This window comes from Setaria italica, chromosome IV, assembly GCF_000263155.2.
Source record: "Setaria italica strain Yugu1 chromosome IV, Setaria_italica_v2.0, whole genome shotgun sequence".
NCBI lineage: Eukaryota > Viridiplantae > Streptophyta > Magnoliopsida > Poales > Poaceae > Setaria > Setaria italica.
The window spans coordinates 5,137,952-5,159,732 of NC_028453.1; the positions used below are offsets into that span (position 1 = coordinate 5,137,952).

Below are 21,781 nucleotides of genomic sequence, written 5' to 3' on the forward strand. Positions count from 1 at the left end.
GCCTAACCCGTGCGGCCTACAAGCACAACGTCAGCTCTGCTGCACCATCTTTTTTCTCTTGCCAACAGTCAGCTGCTCAGCTCTACTACTCTACAAGATCCGTACTCAGCTCCCCAAGATTTCTTTCTGTTCATATTCATTATAACAAGTGTTGCTTGACAAAACAGCTCTGCAACCTGATGAGGATAGGATAAAGATAAACCACCTGGGTCAGAGTCAGTATGCGGCCGGTGCCTCACGCTGCGAATGAATGTGCTTATGATAGATAATCCGGGCTCTAGATTGATGAGCCGGAATCCTGCTGCAACCGCAACTCGTGGTGGGCGGCCTTTGCCTCTTTGCCGCATGTGTTGGTTGGTGCCGGAAGTGAGTGGGCGCTTTGTGGAAGCAGAGCTGCCGGATTCAGGCGCCCGCTGCCTGCCTAGTGCCGTTCGGATGGTTACCCACCAATCGGGGGTTCCTGTCCTGCAACTTTTTCGTGGCGTTCTCTCTGTTCCTGCTGCTGCGTTGGAGAAAGATCACGAAACTGGTGCGCCTCCATTTTCTCATGTAACCTTTTTACACATTTCTTTCTCGAGAAAGGCAAGTTTTTTTTGTTGTTCAAGTATCGGTCGGTTTGCTGATGGAGGAGGTCAGGAGGAGGAAGTGGATGGGCTGGATTTGTGTTTACAGTTTGTGTTTCAGAAGTCCGCATGACCATTCTGAATTTGTGATGCCATCATTCAGGATTGGTTAATGCTCACTTAAAGTTATTATGGAATTGGGAAGAGTAGTTTATTAGTGTGGTTTTTCAGCAATACATGTATCTAGGAGTAGTGTTTTAGCAGATTTTTGTTTTCAGATCCCATTTCTTCTGCAGTCTATAAAACATGCTCCCAAGAATTATGAGCAGGAACAAAGAAACGTACCAGGCAAACGGCCAGCCCGTCTGCCACTGCCACGGCACAACACAATGGTTATATGCTGTCCCATCCTGAAAAGCTAGATCCTTATTGCCCGTCTAGTCAGCCTACATGTCTTTGTTCGTTCTGCTACTCATCAGCGTTTCTGAACCATTCTCCGTTCTCGTCGCCATCATCAGTCACCTGGTAGGAGAGGGATGATTCTGACGACCGGCCATTTGGCTGGCGACATCACCGTTACCCAGCGGTCAAAGCCATTTTTATTTAACAGATAATTGACTAGTAGAATCCTCTTTCAGCAACTCTAAATTATTAGCCCCTAAAGTGTGCATGTCTTGTTTGGAATAACCCAAACAAGAATTTCTCCCTACTAATATAGTACTATTTTAATAGTATGTATTTTAAAAAAGATTCTTGGGTTTCAAATAGACCCTGCCCCTCCATCACAAAAACGAAGTTATTCTAGTTTTATCTAAGTCAAACTTCTCAAAGTTGAACTCAATTTATATAAAAAAAATATACATCAAATAAGTATCATTAGATTTATCATGAGATTTATTTTCCTACTATTTGGTGCCATTAATGTTGATACTCTTTTTTATAGATTTGGTAAAAATGTAAGTTAGTTTGACTTAAAACAAAACTAGAATGATTTTCTTTTTTGGACAGAGTAGTAGATCAAAGATTTACAGACAAAGTTCACTAATTCTCTTACATTAATGATCAAGCAAAACTAAAGGGCCAAGTGCTGAGGACACTGAAGTAAGGTACGGATGGTAGTTGCTACTACCTGTCGTGTGTCGTGTTAACTACTGCCGCGAAAGCAAGAAATAAACCCAAGCAAAATCCTCAAGAGGAAGCGAGACGTGTCCTACGAGCCGTCTCTTTCGAATCCTGATCAGTTCACTGTCCATGGCTCCATGCTTCGATCTCCTACTGGAACGGGCCATGGGACGGCCCGCCAAATGGTGCGAACGGCAGGTGCGGGTCGAGCCCAGCGTGGTGGTAGAGCGACGAGTAGTCACACCCCGTCGCCCGGGAGACGACCTCGCCGAGCTCCGACGGCTCCGCGCCCCCGCGCACGCGCGGCCCAGGACCCGCCTCGTAGTCGTAGACGTCGTAGCTCCCGGCCACCGCGGGGCAGTGATGCGGCGGCGCGGGGAAGTAGCTCGACCCGGGCGCCGAGAAGGCCGCCGCCGCCGCCGCCGCCTCGCCGAAAGGCACGGAGGGGAAGGAGAAGGGCGCGGCGGGCGCGGAGGCGGGGCCGTGGTCGTAGTAGTCGCGGTCTTGGTGGAGCGCGCCGGGCCCCGTCTCCACCTTCAGGGCGTCCTTGAAGCCCATGAGTAGCTGCATGCTCGGGTCGCCCTGCTCGTGACACGACGGCGGCGGCGACTGGCTCCCGCCGCCGCCGCCGTGCGCGGTCGCCACGGCGACGTGGCGCTGCTTCTGGTGGCAGGTGTGCTCGCCCTGGTACGTGACGTCGAAGACGCAGAGGTCAGCGTCCGAGCGCTGCACCTGCTTCGTCGCCGGGCACCCCTGCGCCGTGCGGTACGTGCACCGGTAGTAACCCCTGCACAAAAGGACATGTCAGCGTGAGACACTTACAATCTACACAGAGCTTCCCAATTCAAAACTTTCGCCATGAAAACTGAGCTGTTTATTTCCTATGAAATTTCGCACGAAATTTGTGAGATTCATATGCTATATATACAAACTTCATGCACTGTAGTAACTTATAAACATGTATGAAATTTATGTACATTTTCGATGTTGATGTTTGAGGGGCCTTTACCTGGGAAACTTGGCGCCAAGGATGTCCTTCTGGCCGTACTTCCTCCAGCTGAAGCCGTCGTCAGGTGTGGCCTCCAAGTTTGCGTCTGGCACTCGGAATTTCGCGGTCCACCTCGGCAGGCCTTTCCTGTATTGTTCATGACCAAGAAAATGAGGGGTCAGAGTCAGATGTTCAGATTTTTTTTTGCGTTGACTTGCAAGTGCCGACATTTGACTGAGTGTGTATGCCTATGATCAAAAAAATGCCAATCTTTTTGACCGAACAACCATCACCTATGAGTCAAAGAAGAATGCTACCGATCAACAGAGGTATAAGGCAGTTCTTCCTGATATTTTTTCAGGTTTACTGTATGTACCCATCCTTAAGCATCTTTACTGTGTGTTTTTTTTTAACATGATGAAGCCTCCTGTGGAAATGATATCTGAATACGGGTTTCACGCAAATCTGAACTAGATAGCAATTGACAGCTACGCCTACATGTATCCATATGAGCATACAATTGACGTTAGCATCGCCGGTGCCTCTGGTAGTGACGTGTGTGTGAATTGTAATCTGTGATCGCCTAATTTGGTTTAGAGCCACAATACGTGTTTTTTTTTGGTGACTGCCTTATGATACGTCATACGTGTGCCTCATCGCTGGACTACTACTAGCTGCCAATACCTAAGATATATGCGCATCTAAAAGGTGAAGAATGAATGAATAATATTTGTTTGGTCGCCAAAAAACCTCGGGTGGATGTTAGGTGAAAATTAAAATGGCGCAATTGTTGAAAACTGTGCGTATTTATAAAAAGAATTATGGAAAGGCCAAGAATATATGAAATTGTTCTGATCTAGGTGAGGCCATGTTCTATATGTAGGTAAAAATTCTAAGTTCAAAGTAGACCAAGTTTAAAAGATATGAAAAAGAAAAAAAATAAGGAGCAATTGCGCTAAAAATTAAGGAGCAACTAGCTATTGTTCCTGAAATTTGTTTTTTTCTTCTATATATTGTAAACAAACATAGTGTAGAGATGGATGCTCACATACATGCAGGTGTCAATCGAATTTGAACTTGCATATTTGCATGAACTTAGAACACGTTCATACCTAGAGTTGTACAAAGTTTCAAAATTTTGCGGAGTTTCTAAGAATGTTTCCAACTTTTGTGCCACTTTCAGTTTTCACCATAGATGCAACCACCAAACCAGTGCGAAGTGTGTGGCAATGGCACCTCCTTTGGCGGCACGTACGCGTCGTGCTGTAGCATTTTTTGAGTTCAAAAGTGAACGCACCTTCTCTTGTTGCCGATGACTTGGCGCTCCTGCGGCTCCACCGCGGCCGTCGCGCCCGAGCTCTCGTCCACCGACCGCGGCGAGTCGGAGCGGTCGGTGCCACGCGACGAACCCCCCGACGCGGCCTCGACGGCCTTGGCGACGGCCACCGCCTTCCCGAGCGTGCACTGGAGCCGCCGCGCCGCGCCCCGGTAGTGCTCCGCCCGCGACCGCGGGTCGTCGGCGAGCTCCCCGAGCTGCCGTGCCTGCTCCTCGCCGTCGGCGAGGATCGTCAGCAGCAACTGGATTCCCCCTTCTCCTCCCGCGCCGTCTTGCATGGCTCTTACACCGGTTCAAGTACCAAAGCTGCAGGATCGAGCTCGCAGCCTCGATCCGAGAACAGCCACTGATCCGATCGCCACTCAGCGACCTCTCGTGTTCTTGGAGGATGAGATGGCTAATCTATCAACAATTCAGCACCAAGGATGAACCGTCGGAGGCAGAGAAGAACAGCTCGGATGCGACGCGTCGCGGCGGTGATGGCCGATTTGAAGAGCGGGGCTGGCAGGGAGGAGCAACGGAAGGATCATGACAAGTTCAGCGAAACAGAGGAGAAACGCAACAGCCGGCCAAGATGACAATATGAACAGGTGGTCATTTTTATCCGCTTCACTCAGAAACAGCCACCTTCTTGCATCCAACAATGGCGACAACGACGATCACGCAAGCTACCTTGCAGGGTGTGGGTAGGTAAGAGACCAACGGAGAAGACGATCGAAACGAAACGAAAGGAAGCAATGCTCGTTTCAGAGAAAGGATAGTAGTTATAGGCGTGGCTGAGACTGTAAGGCCATGAGTCCAAGCTGGTTCTAACGCTTCTGGTCTTCTAGATGTTGGTAAGAGGGGGCACGTTTGAGTGTTTGACCGGGGGAAACCGAGTGAAATTCCGGCCAATTTTTTTCTTTCTGATTTGGGTGCTCGTCCGTCCATTGACCAGTCTTTGGTCAGACTCGTTATCGTACTGGGGGAGCTGGGGCGAAATTGCTACGTCCACCTCCACTACTAAGGCAAGGGAAAGGGGAATGCCACAGCCGAAAATATTTGGCATCTTTTTTAGTGGGCAGGAAATTCGGGGCGCGGTGACCTCCTTTAATTCTCTTTGCCTGGTAAACTCTTGTAATTTACTTTTTTTTGGAACCAAATCTTGTACTCCTAATTGACTTGTTTATGTTTACTTTAGGTACATCAGTATAAAAGCTTGATTTGTGAGTTTAGACTTTAGAAGTTGATGAGTTTTGTTGCTAGTTTGCTTTGAATCGTGTGGCTTCCATATAGGCGATTTTAGCGGAAGAGCAGCTGGGAAAGTTTTTACCATGATGGTGCAAAAGAGAAGAATACAAAATGACGCCACCTTCTTTGTTGGAGCCTGGGGGGAAATTCATTGCATCAGAATAGATGCCTAGTCAAAGTGCGAAAACGAACTGCAAGAGAGAGTAACCATTCTGATGGTATCACCTCCACTAAAGCCAACTTTTTGAGAAACTTCCGAAGCTTAAAAGCCCGAGCAAGAGCTCACCAAAATAGGCCTGAGATCATTCAGCTGAAGCGCTGAAACGCGACACCAATGCAAGATAGTACAATGATTTCAGACCATGCACACATATACCAATCAAAATACGATGAAGATTTCAGACCATACACATACCAATCAAAAAGAAAGAAGTAAAGAAATTTCATACACCAAGGCACATGCATGCACACACATACTTCACTTTGGTGCTCCTGAACTACAACTAGTATGCCTGTTCTCACTGAGACAGGGACACATACTTGTGTGTGGTGTGTGTTGGCACTCACCTCACCGAGGATTGCTTTTGGAAAGTTCGGTAGACTTAGGAATATTCAAAACCAAGCAGGGCCGATGCCAGATTGTGTGCTGACCGTTCAACCCTGCGATGCTACTGGTCCAGAGAATCCAAAAGGATTCTGCAGCAGGAGAGAGAGAGAGAGAGAGAGAATGGAATGGTGTTGGCACTTGGCAGGGAGGGGAGGGGAGGTCAACGGAGAAGATTGGAAGAACTGGCGTCGAATCTTCAAACCTGTTTCCGCGTACGTGGACTGGCAGTAAGAGCGGGTGACAGTGACGCAAGTGTCATGTCGTGTGCTGACGATTGGGGGGGGGGGGGGGGGGGGGGGGGTTTTGCCCTACCCCCCCCCGCGGAAAAAAGGGGGCCCCCCCCCCAAGAGACAAAATTTTTTCACTTTTTCTCCCTTCAAAAAAATTTGTCTTGTGGGGCCCAAAGGGGATTTCCCACAACATTCCCAGGAAACTTTTGTGCAAAAATGCAAACAGCGATGGATCGATCAAACGAAGATGTCGGCATGTCGCTTCCTCTTTTCAACTGTGTGTTGCACTCGTATGAGTATGACTTGCTTCCATGCAGAACTTGTGGAATGATTCAACTTTTGTGCGATAACAGGTGGGAATTTTTACGAGGAAAAATCCAGTTTTCGTGCCTTGCTGACACACAGAGCCTCAAGAGCCGACTGCCGACTTGGCAGGAGATAGAATCCTTTCCTGCCCTGCAAAATGACGCTCTTGTACAGCGATTGGTTGATGATGGCTGCTCCCCGAACAACAAGTGGAACAAGGCAAGAGCGTACAGGAAACGGCACATTCCAACAAATGCATGACGGGTCATTTCGGCGCGCATACAATTCTCCCATAGATGTCAATGACTAAAGAGGCACCAAAATCCAACTCTTTTGTTCATGTGAATGTAAGCACTTTCCAAACATTGCATCAAAGTCATGTTTTTGAAGTTGAAAGGAAAACATCTTGATACAACAGCAACAGCATGAGTTGCAAGAGGTTACCAGCGATTATTTCAGAACATCTGACGCGTCTATAATTACGCCTTCACCGGCACAGCTAATGACAGAGCTTCAGCTACGTTAATTAACGGTGTTATGAGACAGTAGCACGCAGCACGAGATTTCTGCATTTCAAGGAGGATCAAAACCATGACAACTGCACTGTAAAGCACGAGAAAGATGTCAAAAAGTTCATGTACAAACACACGGATAGTTCAGTAGCAGATGACAAAACACAAAAAACATCACAGCTTGTATCAAAAATAGTTCGAATACACCTGTGCACTAGCTACTACAACTGCCCTCCCTATACGCTCCATTTGCCTCCAGGAAAAATAAGAACTACTGCTCAGCTCTGATCTGATACCACGTCAAAATTTCTTTCTTTAGTCGAAAAACCCTGGTACTTCCCCTGGCATAGGAGCAAGTTCGTTCCTTCCAAACCTTTCCTCGTCAAAGAAGGATGACTGCACCAACCGCCCGCCAAAGAACCGCCCTTGCAGATCGATCAGAGCCTTTGTTGCTTCTTCTGCCCGCTCAAACTGTATGAATATCCTTACAGCCTCCTCAGCTGGGAAGTCTGCCTGTGTGATCTCAAATATTAGTACGCGAGTCACTGTCCCATACTTGGCACACTCAGATGCCACCTCATCTTCCAACTCGTCATCAACCTCACCAGGACCAACCTGCACATGTTACGCACTCATGCATAAGAATGGTTTACATTTTGGCTAAGCAATGATCTATCCTCCTTGCTGAACAATTCAATGCTTCTAAAGTAAGTGGAAATGAATAAAAATTCAGACTTTAACAAATCATCACACAACTGCAGTCACCAAAAATGCCTCATACAGATTTTAAGCAGTGTCAGGATACAAGAACTCACAAAATTCAACAAGATAACTTCATGAGTATTTTGTCAGACTGTTTTTAGACCAAGATAGAAATCTCTCAATCATGTACTCCTTCAGACAAAAATTGTAAGGCACGTAATGTTTTGTTCGGACAAGACTTTGACTAATCATTACTCTACTAACATGTCATTTCTGTGGTACAAAATCTTAATCATAAGTAAGAACTTTTGAAAACGAATCTAACAACACCATTTTATATCACAAAAATTATATGATAACATAGTAATTGTTGGTAAAAGGCTTGTCCTAACGAAATAAAATACACCTTATATTTTTCAACAAAGGGAGTACAATCAAATATTTATTATCTTATTAATCAATTTTCTTAACATGATCTTGAGTGAGTACTGTGTGTAAAAGCTGGGTAATGAAGTCATTCCAGAACTAGCTTCAATCATGTAAATCAGGTTTCATGACCATTGCCAAATCCAAATATCAGATTAGAGTATTTTGCAGTGCTATAGTCAAAATCCTACATAAAAGTCTAGAACTCATTATATGCTAGACTTTCTTCCTGTGGGGTCCTCAAATTATGTCTGAAAGTTTTAAATAAGTTGAACTAAAACCCCAAAAATGCACGAAATCATTTAGTGTAAAAAAGAAGCTTGGGAAACCATGTAGACAAAAATCAAATATAAGCTTGAGTACATTACATGCTACTCCTGGTTGCATTTATAAGCTAAGGGACCAAGGAAGTCATGTAGTTCAAACTATTTTAACTATCTCTTTTTTCAAATCGAGTTCTGAACTGCAAACTTACCGATTTACAATACCGACACATTCAACTATTGCCGAGGATAAGGTAACGGCTAATGATATACTAGAGCATAGTGCCGTAGTAAACTATGGCACTACAGGCAGACAGTAGTAGAGGACTAGAGGTGATAGATAAAATTACAGAACAAGTGAATTCATTTTTAGACCAGTTAACAATCTGCAACTCATCAATCAATCCAAATTTTTACGGAGGATTACCTATGCATCATGCTAGTTAAAAATTCATACAAAACTGAAAGCATGTAGTTCAAGCTATTTTCTACTATTTTGTTTTAAAAGAGTTCTGAACTTCAAACTGGACACATTCAATTATTGCTGAGGTTAGGGATAATGATTATACAAGAGCATTGTAAACTATGGCACCACAGGCAGGCGGATAAGAGCAGCAGACAATTAATCAGCACACAATCTGCAACTCATCAACTGGTCCAAATCCTTTGATGCGTCATGCTGGTCGAGTTTCATTCAAAACGAACAAAATGTAGCATATGATCAATTGATGCAGAACTCTTGGAAAAGGTATTTACCATGTTGCGAAGCAGCAAAACTCGTGTTGGTGGCCCATCAAAGGTGACAGATTTCGGCTTCTTTTCTGGTGGCCTGGAACTGCTCTCATCAACAATAACCCCTCCCCTTCTATCTGTCTTCTTGGCCACTAGAGGCGCGGTGATCCCCTGCTCTTGCTTACCAAGCCCCTGACCTTCCTTCCACCCCATCTTGGCCATCATCCTCTGGGCAGCAGTCATCTGCCCACCAGCACCCACGCCCAACCCAGCGGAAGATGAGCTTCCAATGGCAAACCCGTCCCCGTGCGGCGGGGACGAGGGTGTCCTCTGCGCAGCAGCAGCTCCGCCGCCGCCGCTCATCGCCGCCCTCCGCTTCCAGGCCTCCTCGCCGGATATGTTGAGGGAGGACGCCCTGGACTGGTAGTCCCTCTCCTCGCGCTCCCGGGCCTCCCTCTCCCGCTGCTCGCGCTCCCTCTCCCGCTCCTGCTCCTCGCGGCGGCGGCGCTCGAGCTCCTTGCTCAGCTCGGCCTCCTTGGCCCGCCGGAGCTTGTCCTTGCGGTAGTCCTCGTAGTCGTTGGGCCTGGCGGGGTCGTACTCCTCCACCACGGACTGGACGGCGACGAACGCCGGCTGGAAGGACGCGGCGGGGGCGAGGGCGGGCTCGGCGGCCACGACGGCGGGAGCCGCGGAGGCGGGGGCGGCCTTGGGCGGGCGCAGGTGCTGGTTGCGGAGGAGCGACGGGGGCGGGGCGAAGGTGGTGGACGGCTTGCGGAGGGTGGGCGGCGCCATCTTGGTGGCGCTGGACCAGACGGAGGCCGTGGAGGCCTTGTCGTCGTCGCCGGCCGACGAAGACGGCGGCGGGAGGTCGCCGTACAGGCCGCCCAGCATCTCGCCCCTACCTAGGGTTTGGCTGCTTCGGTGGGGGCGACGGGAGTCGGAGATGCGATTTGGGGAAGAAGACGAGGGGCCTCGATTCGATTAGCGGAAGGAGTTGGGGGGTTCTCTGCTATGGTTCAGTTCTTGCGGGGGAAAACCGACGGTAACGCACGGGAAAACCTTAACCATGTCAGTTCCATATTTTTTTGATGGGAATGGGAGCGAAAGCCGGACAGCCGGAAGCGTGATGAACGGATATATGAAAACGAATAAATGTGGACGAAAATACAACGGAAACGGGTGGAAACTGGGATCATGCAGCGGGACAATACGTTCCAAACCGGTTCGCTAGTTGCGTGGTTTTGAAGTGCTACTGTGCTACCGCTACTTCAAAATTAATTTGCTATTTGCTAATCTACTAATGCTAATGCTACTGCTATTTGCATAGAATTACGGATAACAGCTAAGTAGCTAACTGCAAGTGCTAGTAGCAGAACCATAACTTGTGTACATATCTAAAATAGATGTATTGTTGCTGCCTTTGACAAATGCACCGGCTTGACCTGTTGGGCTCATGGACTAGCGATTGAGAGGTTGAGGAGGGGTTGGGGACTTCCAGTGACTTATTTTTAGCACCCGTCACATCGAATGTTTAGATACTAATTAGGAGTATTAAACGTAGACTATTTACAAAACCCATTACATAAGTGGAGGCTAAACGGCGAGACGAATCTATTAAGCCTAATTAGTCCATGATTTGACAATGTGTTGCTACAGTAACATTTGCTAATGATGGATTAATTAGGCTTAATAGATTCGTCTCGTCGTTTAGCCTCCACTTATGTAATGGATTTTGTAAATAATCTATGTTTAATACTCCTAATTAGTATCTAAACATTCGATGTGACACGTGCTAAAAATAAGCAAAGGGAACCAAACGCCCCTTTAATTTATTGGCCTATCCTGTATAAGGTAAAAACGGGTTGAATACGGGATCATCCTGGTTGGAAACGGAATTCCGCAAATACGGGTGGGATACACCCTCAACCGTATTCCATCCCGTTTTTAGATACTCCTGCATGTTTTTCGTCATGTTACCGGACCTTACCCTCCCATTTTCATATAACTCAAAATACGGGATAAATATAGAAAAATGGGCAGACGGAACCGCTTTCATCCCTGCCTGCTGCAAAACGTGCGCCATTGCCTACGGCTCGGATTCGCAGGAAGCCATCCAGACCTCTTAAGGAGTCCCGCTCGGCCTTGCTCGCGCGACGGCCGAGCATTGGATTGCTAGGGTAATTCACAGTTCATACGGAGATTCAGCCAGCTAAAAACTGAATTTCTGAATCCATGGACCAAGGAACCAAAGGTATGACCATCAAACGAGGGTCATGGCATGGAACCAAGGATAACGACATTTTAACTTGGAAACAAGCACTGTGCCGGCGAGTAAAGATCACCGTAAACTGTGTCAAAATGTAAAAGCGATCGACGCTCATCAAAGAATCGAAGTCATTCAATCAAAATATTAAACTGTAACCATTTCAAACATATGAAATGTATGGTCTTATAATGTTTACATGTACACAAGCACGTCACACGGGTGTGATTCCATACAAACAACAGTACCTATAGTATTGACAACTGAAAAAGCATGAAGGAAAATTGGTGGATCACATTAACGACATTTGCTCAGCAATGTCGCCACCTTACTTCGAGCCCTTGTAGAGCGCATCAATCTCCCCCTGAGAAACATGAACCAAAATAATTAGCCTGTGGAGATTTGTCTTACTTTCCGAACAAGAAGGTTATGAATAAAGAAACAAGAAACAAGAAGGTAAATCTAAATTTGGGGAGTGGAACAGTTAGATATGGATCTAACCTGGTAGTACTTGAGCATCTGTGGTCGTTTCTTCTTGTATGTTGGGGTGATGAGGTCACGCTCGATATCAAACGGTAAAGGATCGAGATGTATAGCTTTTATCAACTCAAAGCCTCTCAGCTGGCAAGGCAAAGATTACACAGAAATCGTTTTAATTACTATTTGCATAGTAGGAATCTAGATGCATCAAACAATAGTACTAATGTAATTAGGGTACTTTACCTTCTTTTCCTTCCCGATCTTTATGAGTTCTGCGAGAATATGGTCTTTGGCTCTAGGATTTTTGCATAGTTTAGCAAAACTTCCGGTAATACCGTTTTGTTCAGCCCAATGCTCAAGCACTTGTTGGTTCGGATTGACAACGGCAACAAGAAAAGATTCAAAACTATTCCCGTATACCCATATCTGAAATAGATTAATAGAATCGTAAAAAAGTGGGGCATATGGTAAAATGGATACAAGAAATACAGAAGCATAAATTACTCCTTGGATGTCTATCAAATGGTTGGAAGCAAAACGACATGGGAGACAGGCACACAAGAGAATTATTTTCCCTCTTCACAGTTTTAGAACTCCACATTTGACATGGATGCCACAACAAACTACTGTTGTAGGACTGTATTTCAGTATAATTTCTTTTTTAGATACACATTATAGAACAATAACCAGAAATAGCAAATATTTATAATGACCAGAAACTTATTTAAAATCATTATGTGCATCAGCAATTATTTGCCTAATAATGAGCTTAGTTCCAACCAAACAACGCCGTTTAGTAGTTTCCCAACAATGTCCTAATCAGATGACCTTGACAAATATTTCAGCAAGTGCCAAAAACATACAGAGCAAATCAAGATGTAAACTTCATCTCTTCATCATGTAAGAGAAAAAAAAATAAGGTGGTGCCTTTTTAAGAGATTAAGGGAGTAAGTTATTTACCGAATCTATCTCTTGAAGAACACCATACACATTCTCTAGATTTTCCACAGCAACGTACTCTCCCTGAGAAAGCTTGAATATATTCTTCTTTCTATCAATGACTTTCAAGGACCCATCTGGTTGCCACTCACCAACGTCTCCTGCATAACAAATGATGTGTTACTTAGAAACATTATCTAAACTTTTTGATATCCAGCTGCGTAAGAATGTTAACTGACACATCATGTTGAATTTATGGAATAACTAACCTGTGTGAAACCATCCATCAATCATGACTTCCTGTGTAAGGTCCTCTCTTTTGTAGTATCCAGAGAACAGAACACTTCCCCTTATGCATATCTCTCCACGTGGGATGCTGGACAGAGCATCATAACCCATCTCTGGAACTGACTCGAGGCGCACATCTATATGTTGGATAGGTGGACCAACAGTCCCAAGCATGGGGTATTCATTTGGTATTGAAACTATAGAGCCCGCACAAGTTTCCGTCAGTCCTAAACATCAAAACGTGCACAGTATTATCTGAAAGCATCAATTGGTACTATGCAAACATTTATCTCATCAGGTGCTTAACTACTCAGTAAAGAAACTGAAAGATCCATACCATAGCCTTGAATAACATAAGCACATGTCACTACCCTCAAAAATTCTTCCACCGGTACAGCCAAAGGGGCACCACCAGACACAATAACTCTTAATTTTCCACCAAGCCTTTCTTTCACCTTAAAGATAAGAATTGAGTTAGAACAACAATGTACTGTCAAAGCTGTTGATATTTCCAGTTACATCTGATGAGTTACCAAAAAGTTGCTATCAAATTACCAACTTGTACCTTGCTGAAAACTAATTTATCAAAGAATGGAGCCGCTTTCTCATGTTTAATTCCTTTCCTCATGCTGTCCAGTTTCCTGATGATATGCTAATTTCTAGTAACTCATAAATTGTATCATGCATGTAACAAAGTTTACTGAATGCACTTATGCACAGGCATGACAAAGGTTAAAATTAGAAAAACAATAAAACCATAAAGGATGTGAAAGGACATAAGAAGAACACCATAAGAAATCAAGTGTCCATCCAGCAATCTTTGAGTACTCCTTGCGGAAAGAAATAGCAGTGTCAGTATTAACTATTGCGAACTTACATCTTGTAAGCAATGTTGAATAAAGTTTTCTTCAGTATACCACCAGAGGAAATCTTGGCTGTAAGACCTACATAAACATAAGAAATGCATCAAAAGTTAGTTAATTCAACAGGAGGGAGCAAGCACAGGAATAAATTACATGTGACCTTCCACTGAGGTTGTTCTATATGCATGATCTCTATTTCTTAGGACTTCAATAGTTGGATGATTGATGCTTGTAAGACATTTTCCCTATATGAGAAGTTTAGAAGTTTTTGTATCTTTTGCAGCGCTATCAGTTTTTAAAAATAGAAATACAATAGTGACAGATATTTCAAGTATGATATCCATAACAGCTGCAACTATCTCTGCTACAAGTAAACTCATTATCAACCTAAAATGGAATACTGCAACCTATTTTGGAGTTTATGGCTATTATGAATCAACTGATGCATGAATTTTATGAATGGCTTTGGACATGATGAAATCATAAGAAACACTGTAGTATAAACATGTTGACATCACATACTGTTAGACCCACATATATCAGGGTATTGAATTGAATCAATTAGAGAGAGATTTCATTGCCATAAAAAATATTATCATCCAGTTTTACTTCATAGGCAATATATATGATCAACTAGAACCCATTCAGTTATTTGACAAAAAAAATGAATAGCTAAACATTCATGTGCTAACACATGATATCTGGAACTTACCTGAATAAATCCTGTCAAGTACACGTGGAACAGCACAGAATACTGTTGGTTTTAGTGCTGCAATATCATCAACCAATAGTTTGACATCCTACAGATGCATAACACGGATATCAATATGCATTTTTCCTAAAAGTCAACAAGGAGTACTCAGGAATCATACCCCACGCCAAAATCCAATTTTCGATCCATGGTAAATGAACACTTCTTCAAACATCCTATCAAAGACATGAGCTAGTGGCAGATATGACAAATAAACATCATCTTGATCGAACTGCAATAAGAGAGTGAGAGCAACGAACATGAATTCTATGCATGTAGACACCAGCAGTTCTTTCACAAAGAAGATTTGCAGTTAGTACTTACAACTTCACCAACATACTGAATTACAGAATCAGGGCCCACAACGTTTACAAGAAGGCTTTCATTTGATAACATAACTCCTTTAGGGTCTCCTGTTGTGCCACTTGTGTACATTATGGTACAGATGTCCGATCTCTTCTTTTCAGGCAGATCAACTTGATGAGAGCCACCCTATAAACGTGCAAGGAGTCAAGAGTTTGTTCATTATATGATATGTCTGTAGAGCGAGATGTAACTTGAAAAATATATGGCATGTACTTTAACTTGTTATCGTTTATTCTTGAACTTGTCAACACAAAGCACTAAGCACTTGCACAAACTTTACCTTTTTCCGTAGTACAACATAACAGTAAAATTATTGACACTACACAAACTTCTATTATATAGTATGTAAAACCAGTAAGATAAAATTAGTGTGGGACTTTGCAATAAGGATTAAGTAACTAATAGGGAGTTCTAAGTAAAAATAAAAGCATAAATAAGTATATGCTACTAGGTGAAAGATACGATGTATCTACACAAATTTGAAAAAGGTTTGCTACTATTACCATAGTGCGTGCTAATTTTTGCTCTTGGCATTTAGTTCATTTTTTGGCTGATATGTTGAGTTTCCACTCTCCATTTGGGATGTGGTTCTTCACATCAATTGTTTGCACATTCCTTTAGTACATACGAAATTAATCATCCATGAAGGACTATTTTTTTGGTCCAATTACTTAAAGGTAATATCGACTTATTTCAATAGAAAAAATGTGTCCTGAGGCACTTATTAAGTGGTTATTTGGAACAAGAGTTTATAGATCAGCTTAAATAAAACGTGTTTTCCTTGGTTCTATGAAAATCGGTTTTGATTTGTTAGTTAGTTAGGATCCTGCTTAATGAGTACTTTGTTTGGCAGAGGGTGTGTTCTACATTTCGAGCATCTAGTTTTCCATAAAACAACTCAGAATCGTTTTTTTTTCCACAAAACTTGTTGTGGAAAACCAGCTATTCTTGTCCAGATTTTATCCTCAGGACCTCACATAAACAAAGTTTTTGAAGGTTAGTGAAAAAGGTGATATAGTGGGAACCAGCTTTTGTAAAACAAAATATCCAAACAACCCCTGAGGTTCTACTGGAACACGTCAGTAATCTACAAAGCAGACTGAAGAAGCCCAATGCTTACCGTGATCAGGAATTCCTCCCAAGAGAAAATGGACAGGCCATGGTTTTTAGCTTCCTCTTTATGGTCATTTGTGACTCCTCCAAAGCTTATGATCGCTGGCAAGTAAAAGAAAAATCACATGAGTCCCACATTGATTAACCATCTAACCAATCAACATCGTGTTATGGAGGAACTTACTTTTCAGATACTTTGAAGTGGCATGGCAAGTTTTCAGGAGCTGCCATCATTGTAAGAATTAACAAACAACTGTCACATACTTAGTATAAAGCAACTGCGGAGCTAGTCCAGAGAACAATAGTACCACACTGCGATAATCACTACACTACATGCACATTTCCTCGAAACAAATTTCGCGAATCCATGCTTCGATCAGAACGGGGCAAAAGTAAAACCAACACATGTAAATCAGATTTCACCATGCCGCTTCAGCTTGTCTAGAGTCGGAGGATGCGCGGCAGGCCGTCCCGGGGACCACAGTTAGGGCAGACCCTGCCGCGTCTGCCGTCTTCACCTTCCTCGCGCGCAGGGCAGGCCCCCTGCGGCCCCATCGCGGCGGCGGGGGAGCCGATGCAAGGGGCGGCGCGGCAAACAGGCTGAAGGCGCACGTGGTGGCGGCGGGTTGGGTGGGCTTACGGCGGCGCCACCCGGCCCTAAGCGCGGCCTGATCGGCATAAGGCTAAAGCTTTTGTTGGGCCATCTCATTTCGGCCCAACCAAGCCGAGCCATATCGCCTGGATCGTTTTTGGCGAGCCCATGTCATCATGTTCTTCCAAAATTAGGTTTCACTCAGCTAAACATTGTTTCTTCTAAAAAAAAAGATAAAATTGTTTCCTTCTCGAATAAAAAAATACCAACCAAAATAAAATATTCTAAAAATGTAAATAAAATATTTTTAATATAAACTAAAAACCTAATTTTGTCCTCTCTTTGAGGGAACTGGTAAAATGCTAAGGCTTGGTCCCAAGCTGGAGAATTTTTCCCATCTAGTTTGAAGATGCTTCCAGCAGGTGTTATATTCGAAATGAAACGCAGGCATTGATTTCTCAATAAGGGATCAATGGCGGTGCAAAACTGCCCTACCTCTGCGATCTTCTTCTCCTCCACAAAAACGATCTGGATTTCAGCATGGCATATGATAAACTCTACCGCCCCAGCACCTACACAACACGGAGAGCAACTAATGACTTTGTCGTCTACTTAATCTGCCTTACAAGAACGCTGATAAGCAGTGAGCATGTTTACCGAGAGAATCGTAGAGCGGTACGCAGCAAACTCCCAGCGCATTGCAAGCCTGCATGTCGAGTTAAAAAAAAAAACCTGCTCTATTTAGTCGCTGCGGTGAAAAAAGAAAAAGACTAAAAGACTGCATGTAATTAGTACCTCCATGCTGATGATCCATTCGGGGCAGTTTGCGCCGTAAATGCCGCAACATGCACCCTGGAATTGGTAAAGCCTCTTCAGATGATATGTTGCATTTGGCGTGATCAAATTTGGATTCTAGTATAATTTGAAAGGATCATGGAACGATCGACTAGTATAATATAATCTGATTTGACAGTTGCAATATGATATCTCCGGCCGAACAGGCTGGGGATGGCATCGATCGATATGCCAGCTTAGCTTATTTAACTGCTTGTACACAAGTGACGACAGATAAATCTCGGTCAACTCCTGAATGGCAACGGCTAATGATCAGGATTAACTAGTTGTTCGAACGTTAAGAGTGGACTTTCTTGCCTGCGGAACAAGTAAGCACACAAGTAAAAGCTAGACCCACCCCGCGAATGCGCCTCCGTCATCCTGATTGAGTTTAAGCTGTAACTCTGTAAACTCCGGTGTGATTTGTGTTCATTATTTCGTCGTGATCTCGTAAGGCAGGAGTGGTTTTGTTTATGAGCTATGCCATGTGTGTCTCCGAGCTCGGACAACAGTGCGAGGCTAGCTTATCAGCTGAGAGCCATCCAACGCAGATCTCTGAACCCAACCCATCCCATTCCATGTTCTGCCTGCAGAATTGATGGTGAGACAGCACTACTTCAACGCCCAACAACATCGAATCGAACAGCTTGGACTTTGGATTATTGGCAGCTCATCAGCGGTCATGCGTCCAACTAACCAGATGCATCCGTGCTGCTGTGTGTGCAAGTAGTTGCGGGGATTATCATTAATAGATGAAAACATGCAGTGTGTTATGTTAAGTTACCTGCTTGATTCCGGACTTGCTGATGGAGGCAGCGAGCTTCATCACGACATCGTAGACCTCCTTGTATGTCACCCAGGTGTACTCACCTGCCTGCAGTTTCAGAAAACCATCAAGTAATCGTAGGGTCAATAAACATTAAACAAGCCCACCATCTCATTTTTTTTAAAAAAAATACATTTTCACACTGAACTATTCATATTATATTTGTTTACTTTCTTGGTATTATTGGCATTACATCAGATATACGAGTCTAAATACGAGGGAATTAAAATTACGCACGCTCTTGACTTGTTCTACGCCATGACATGTACGGAACTACAGCATCGGCCTGTCTGTCCGTTTAGACGACTTTCGATGATGCTCCGATCGAGTAGTAACTTTCAACCTTCCAGTCGAATAATACTGGTCGTACTAGCAAGATAGATATCAGGCTTATCCTTCTAGAAACGCGAAGCAATGGCCAGAAAGAGATGTGAAACGGAAAACCGCCTCGTGCTAATAAGCTTCATTGATTCTTAGTTTCTTAATTACCTTGCCGTCGACCACTCTCCGGCGACCCAGCATCGGGTTGTCGGGGTACTTCTCCACGGCCGTCCTGCATGCCAAGCCAGAGCAATCCGATCAAGCAATGAAACGCGGTCGCCGGAGCAAACTATTCATGGCCGCGCGCGCCGCCGTTTGGCATGATCGGAAAACAAAACGATCCGCGCCACGATCGAAGCATTAGTCCTTCTCACGCGCGGCCGGCCGGATCGGTCGCCGTGGATTATTCCGACGTAAAATTGATTTCCCGGCCGCCGAGAGCTGAGGGAGATTGGCAAGGTGGGTAGAGAGAGCGGCGGCAAGAGTTGGACGATGACTCACCGGAAGATGTCCCAGCAACTGTGGAGCCCCGGCGGCGGCTGCATGAGGCCGTCCTTGGCCCGCGCGTTCCGGTACGCCGGGCCGGCGGTCGCCGTCGCCGGCTCCACCTCCACTAGGTGCTTCATCTTCTCCGACGACGAGGGAGAGAACGAACCAGAGAGAGAAGTAGAGAGGTGGAGGGAGGCTGATGAATGATGATCCCTTTGCTACCTGATACAGTTTTGAGCCGGGAGATATCATATAGCCAGAGGAGGAGATGCCCCTACCGTTTGTGCTGACCGTTGACTTCCCTCCCTCCCTCCCACGACTCACATGGGCTCCCACAGCGTGCACGGCTATTATTCATGTACTGTTCAAATCACATCGGCCAAACATTGGGTTGTACTTGAAATACTTGAATAGTTATGGATCACGGTGTGTGAATAATTAAAATTCTTGTGACAAGCGAATTCCCACCATATTAATTTTTTAGGCCCCGTTTGGGTCCCTTCATTTTGAAGTAATTGGAATCTATTTAATGGAGTAGGCTAATTTATGTTGGAATGTGGCATTCCACAACTTTCCAAAGTTTAGATATAAGCCTATCTTAAATTCATGGGGTGGGAGATGGAAATTGATTCTATAGATTATGGTTATTAGAATGGAATTCAATTCTTATAGCACGCTCTTGGACTCGCTTCTCTATAGTAGAAGTGCAGCATATAAGTATCTCTCCCATATCACCAACTATAATATACAACTATATTCCACATACAATTATATTAACTTAATTAATTTGTGTCTAAATTATGATTATTAGGATGGAATTCAATTCCAATGATCCAAACGGGGCCTTAGGTTAAATTAGTTGGTGCATGCAATCCACTGTGGTCTAAGTTTGAGTTCTAATGGGCATGATTAGATAAAATAATTGGCTCTTATTTTGTATGTTTGATACCTAAGTGAAAGTGAGCATATGCGTGCAATTTTTTTCATTTAACTCGATACATGCAACCTAGATCTTTATCATTTTAATGATTCATATTCTTATTCTTAATTATTGCTGGTGAAATTATGGGAGTTAAGTAAGGCTCTCCAGTAAACTTATTTTTGGCTCTCTTTTACTTTGTTGGTGAAATTATAAATTCTTAATTAAGGCTTGGGGCGAAAGAAAACGTGCGGGACTGTCTGTAACAGGACCACCCACAACGTACACTCGTTATCATCCCATAGTAACCCAACCAAACAGCCTTTTTGACATTTGACTTTTGGGCATTACCGTGCAGAAGCAGCACAGAGCTTGCTCTGACCGAGAGGCTGTATTTTTTTTTCTCGACAACACGCTGTTGTTTGTTATCTATAATGTAACACGTAATAGGCTGGCTTGGAGTGCGGACGTTGACCTTGCTGGGCTGCTGATGAACGGATAAACATGCACCTTGGACTTTGGACATGCATATCAAACTCCAAGACTTGCACGGGTACACAACCAGACTAGTCTTCTGGGGAGAAGATTCAGCTCCTACGTACGTGTACGGATTACAGGACAAGTCAATCAACTCTAAAAATTAAAGAGCTTCCGATGTTTGTTATAAAAGAAACTTTATTGATCTTAGTCAATTACATAGGTGATACAATCATATTAAGACTACATAACTAAGATACACACATCTAATTTCTTTTTTTTTTAAAAAAAAGAAAAATGGCATGACACCAAATACAAGGAAGCGACAATAAAGCAACCAACTGCCCGATACAACCAGTTTAGGTTATATGGATTGTACATAGTATAGCAAGGCAGACATGTAATAAGTAAATTCCTTATGGAGAAACTGAGCTGCCACTACTTTTATTTGCAATAGTTTTTGTGAATTAGACAAAGTAGGAAGGCATTCCTACGTGAACTTGCTGGACTGTAGCCCTGGCAGTAACAACAGCCGGTAAATAAGATTCACACAGAAGTTGTGCAAATATGTAGAACAATGATAAAAGAAACAGAGCTATTTACCGCATTCAACTGTGCTCATTTTACCTTGCAAAATTTACAGTTTTACTGTACATGATAAACAAATACACAATACATTAATTTGGGTACATACGTACTCCGGTGCAGCTGGGAGATAATTGGGTAAAAGAAATTATGTAACACCCCATCCTCCAAAACCGCACCACCCAGCCCTTCCGAGGGGCGGAACACACATACACATAGCACCCTACTTACACTTTTATCCTCGCTTCGTGTAAAAGGGTTAACCCGAATGTGCTATGGCTGATTGATAAAGGCATATAAGTTGGCTCCACCCTTGCTCAACTAGCATGGTGGTACTAAACATGCGCACCTACGCTCATGGGCCACACTGGGCCAACCAAATTGGACCGGGTGTCACATTCACCCCCCTCAAAGAACCCAACGTCCTCGTTGATACCGTACGTCTAGTGCCGGTGCCATATGCCATGCCGTGTGTCCCATCCAGAGCCCACACGAGCCATGCGCCATATGCCCGCACACTGGCCCGTACGCGCAACCGCGAGGGTCGGTCCAACTCACCCACACATGGACAAATGTCCAGGATCGTTCCCTCTTAGCGCATAACCGTACGTCCAGTACCGGCGCCATATGCCATGTCGTGTGTTCCATCCAGAGCCCA

The 21,781-nt window shown here is 44.2% G+C and overlaps 3 protein-coding genes across 4 annotated transcripts; all 3 read right to left on the reverse strand.

Moving 5' to 3' along the window:
- Positions 1-1,524: 1,524 nt before the first annotated feature.
- On the reverse strand, positions 1,525-4,794 carry LOC101764723. 2 transcript variants are annotated; one of them, XM_022825652.1, is made up of 4 exons: positions 4,637-4,794; positions 3,971-4,510; positions 2,695-2,820; positions 1,525-2,472 (listed from the first exon to the last, which is right to left on the reverse strand). In XM_022825652.1, exons 2-4 carry the CDS (start codon positions 4,285-4,287, stop codon positions 1,836-1,838), a joined length of 1,080 nt encoding a protein of 359 aa, XP_022681387.1. In that variant the 5' UTR covers positions 4,288-4,510; positions 4,637-4,794; the 3' UTR covers positions 1,525-1,835. The 2 variants fall into 2 exon arrangements, with proteins under 2 accessions (XP_022681387.1, XP_004964792.1); XM_004964735.3 differs by having other exon boundaries at positions 3,971-4,794.
- Positions 4,795-6,953: 2,159 nt separating this feature from the next.
- On the reverse strand, positions 6,954-10,051 carry LOC101765137 (DNA-damage-repair/toleration protein DRT111, chloroplastic). The gene is made up of 2 exons (XM_004964736.3): positions 9,042-10,051; positions 6,954-7,509 (listed from the first exon to the last, which is right to left on the reverse strand). The coding sequence occupies exons 1-2, from the start codon at positions 9,906-9,908 to the stop codon at positions 7,210-7,212; spliced, it is 1,167 nt and encodes a 388-aa protein (XP_004964793.1). The 5' UTR covers positions 9,909-10,051; the 3' UTR covers positions 6,954-7,209.
- Positions 10,052-11,397: 1,346 nt separating this feature from the next.
- Positions 11,398-19,373, reverse strand: LOC101765538 (long chain acyl-CoA synthetase 4). Its single transcript, XM_004964737.3, has 19 exons — positions 19,155-19,373; positions 18,822-18,885; positions 18,291-18,380; positions 17,468-17,524; positions 17,330-17,378; positions 17,168-17,244; positions 16,265-16,304; positions 16,088-16,182; positions 14,926-15,093; positions 14,723-14,833; positions 14,563-14,650; positions 13,865-13,931; positions 13,553-13,628; positions 13,325-13,442; positions 12,969-13,214; positions 12,721-12,860; positions 12,004-12,186; positions 11,782-11,901; positions 11,398-11,644 (listed from the first exon to the last, which is right to left on the reverse strand). The coding sequence occupies exons 1-19, from the start codon at positions 19,277-19,279 to the stop codon at positions 11,609-11,611; spliced, it is 1,950 nt and encodes a 649-aa protein (XP_004964794.1). The 5' UTR covers positions 19,280-19,373; the 3' UTR covers positions 11,398-11,608.
- Positions 19,374-21,781: the final 2,408 nt, after the last annotated feature.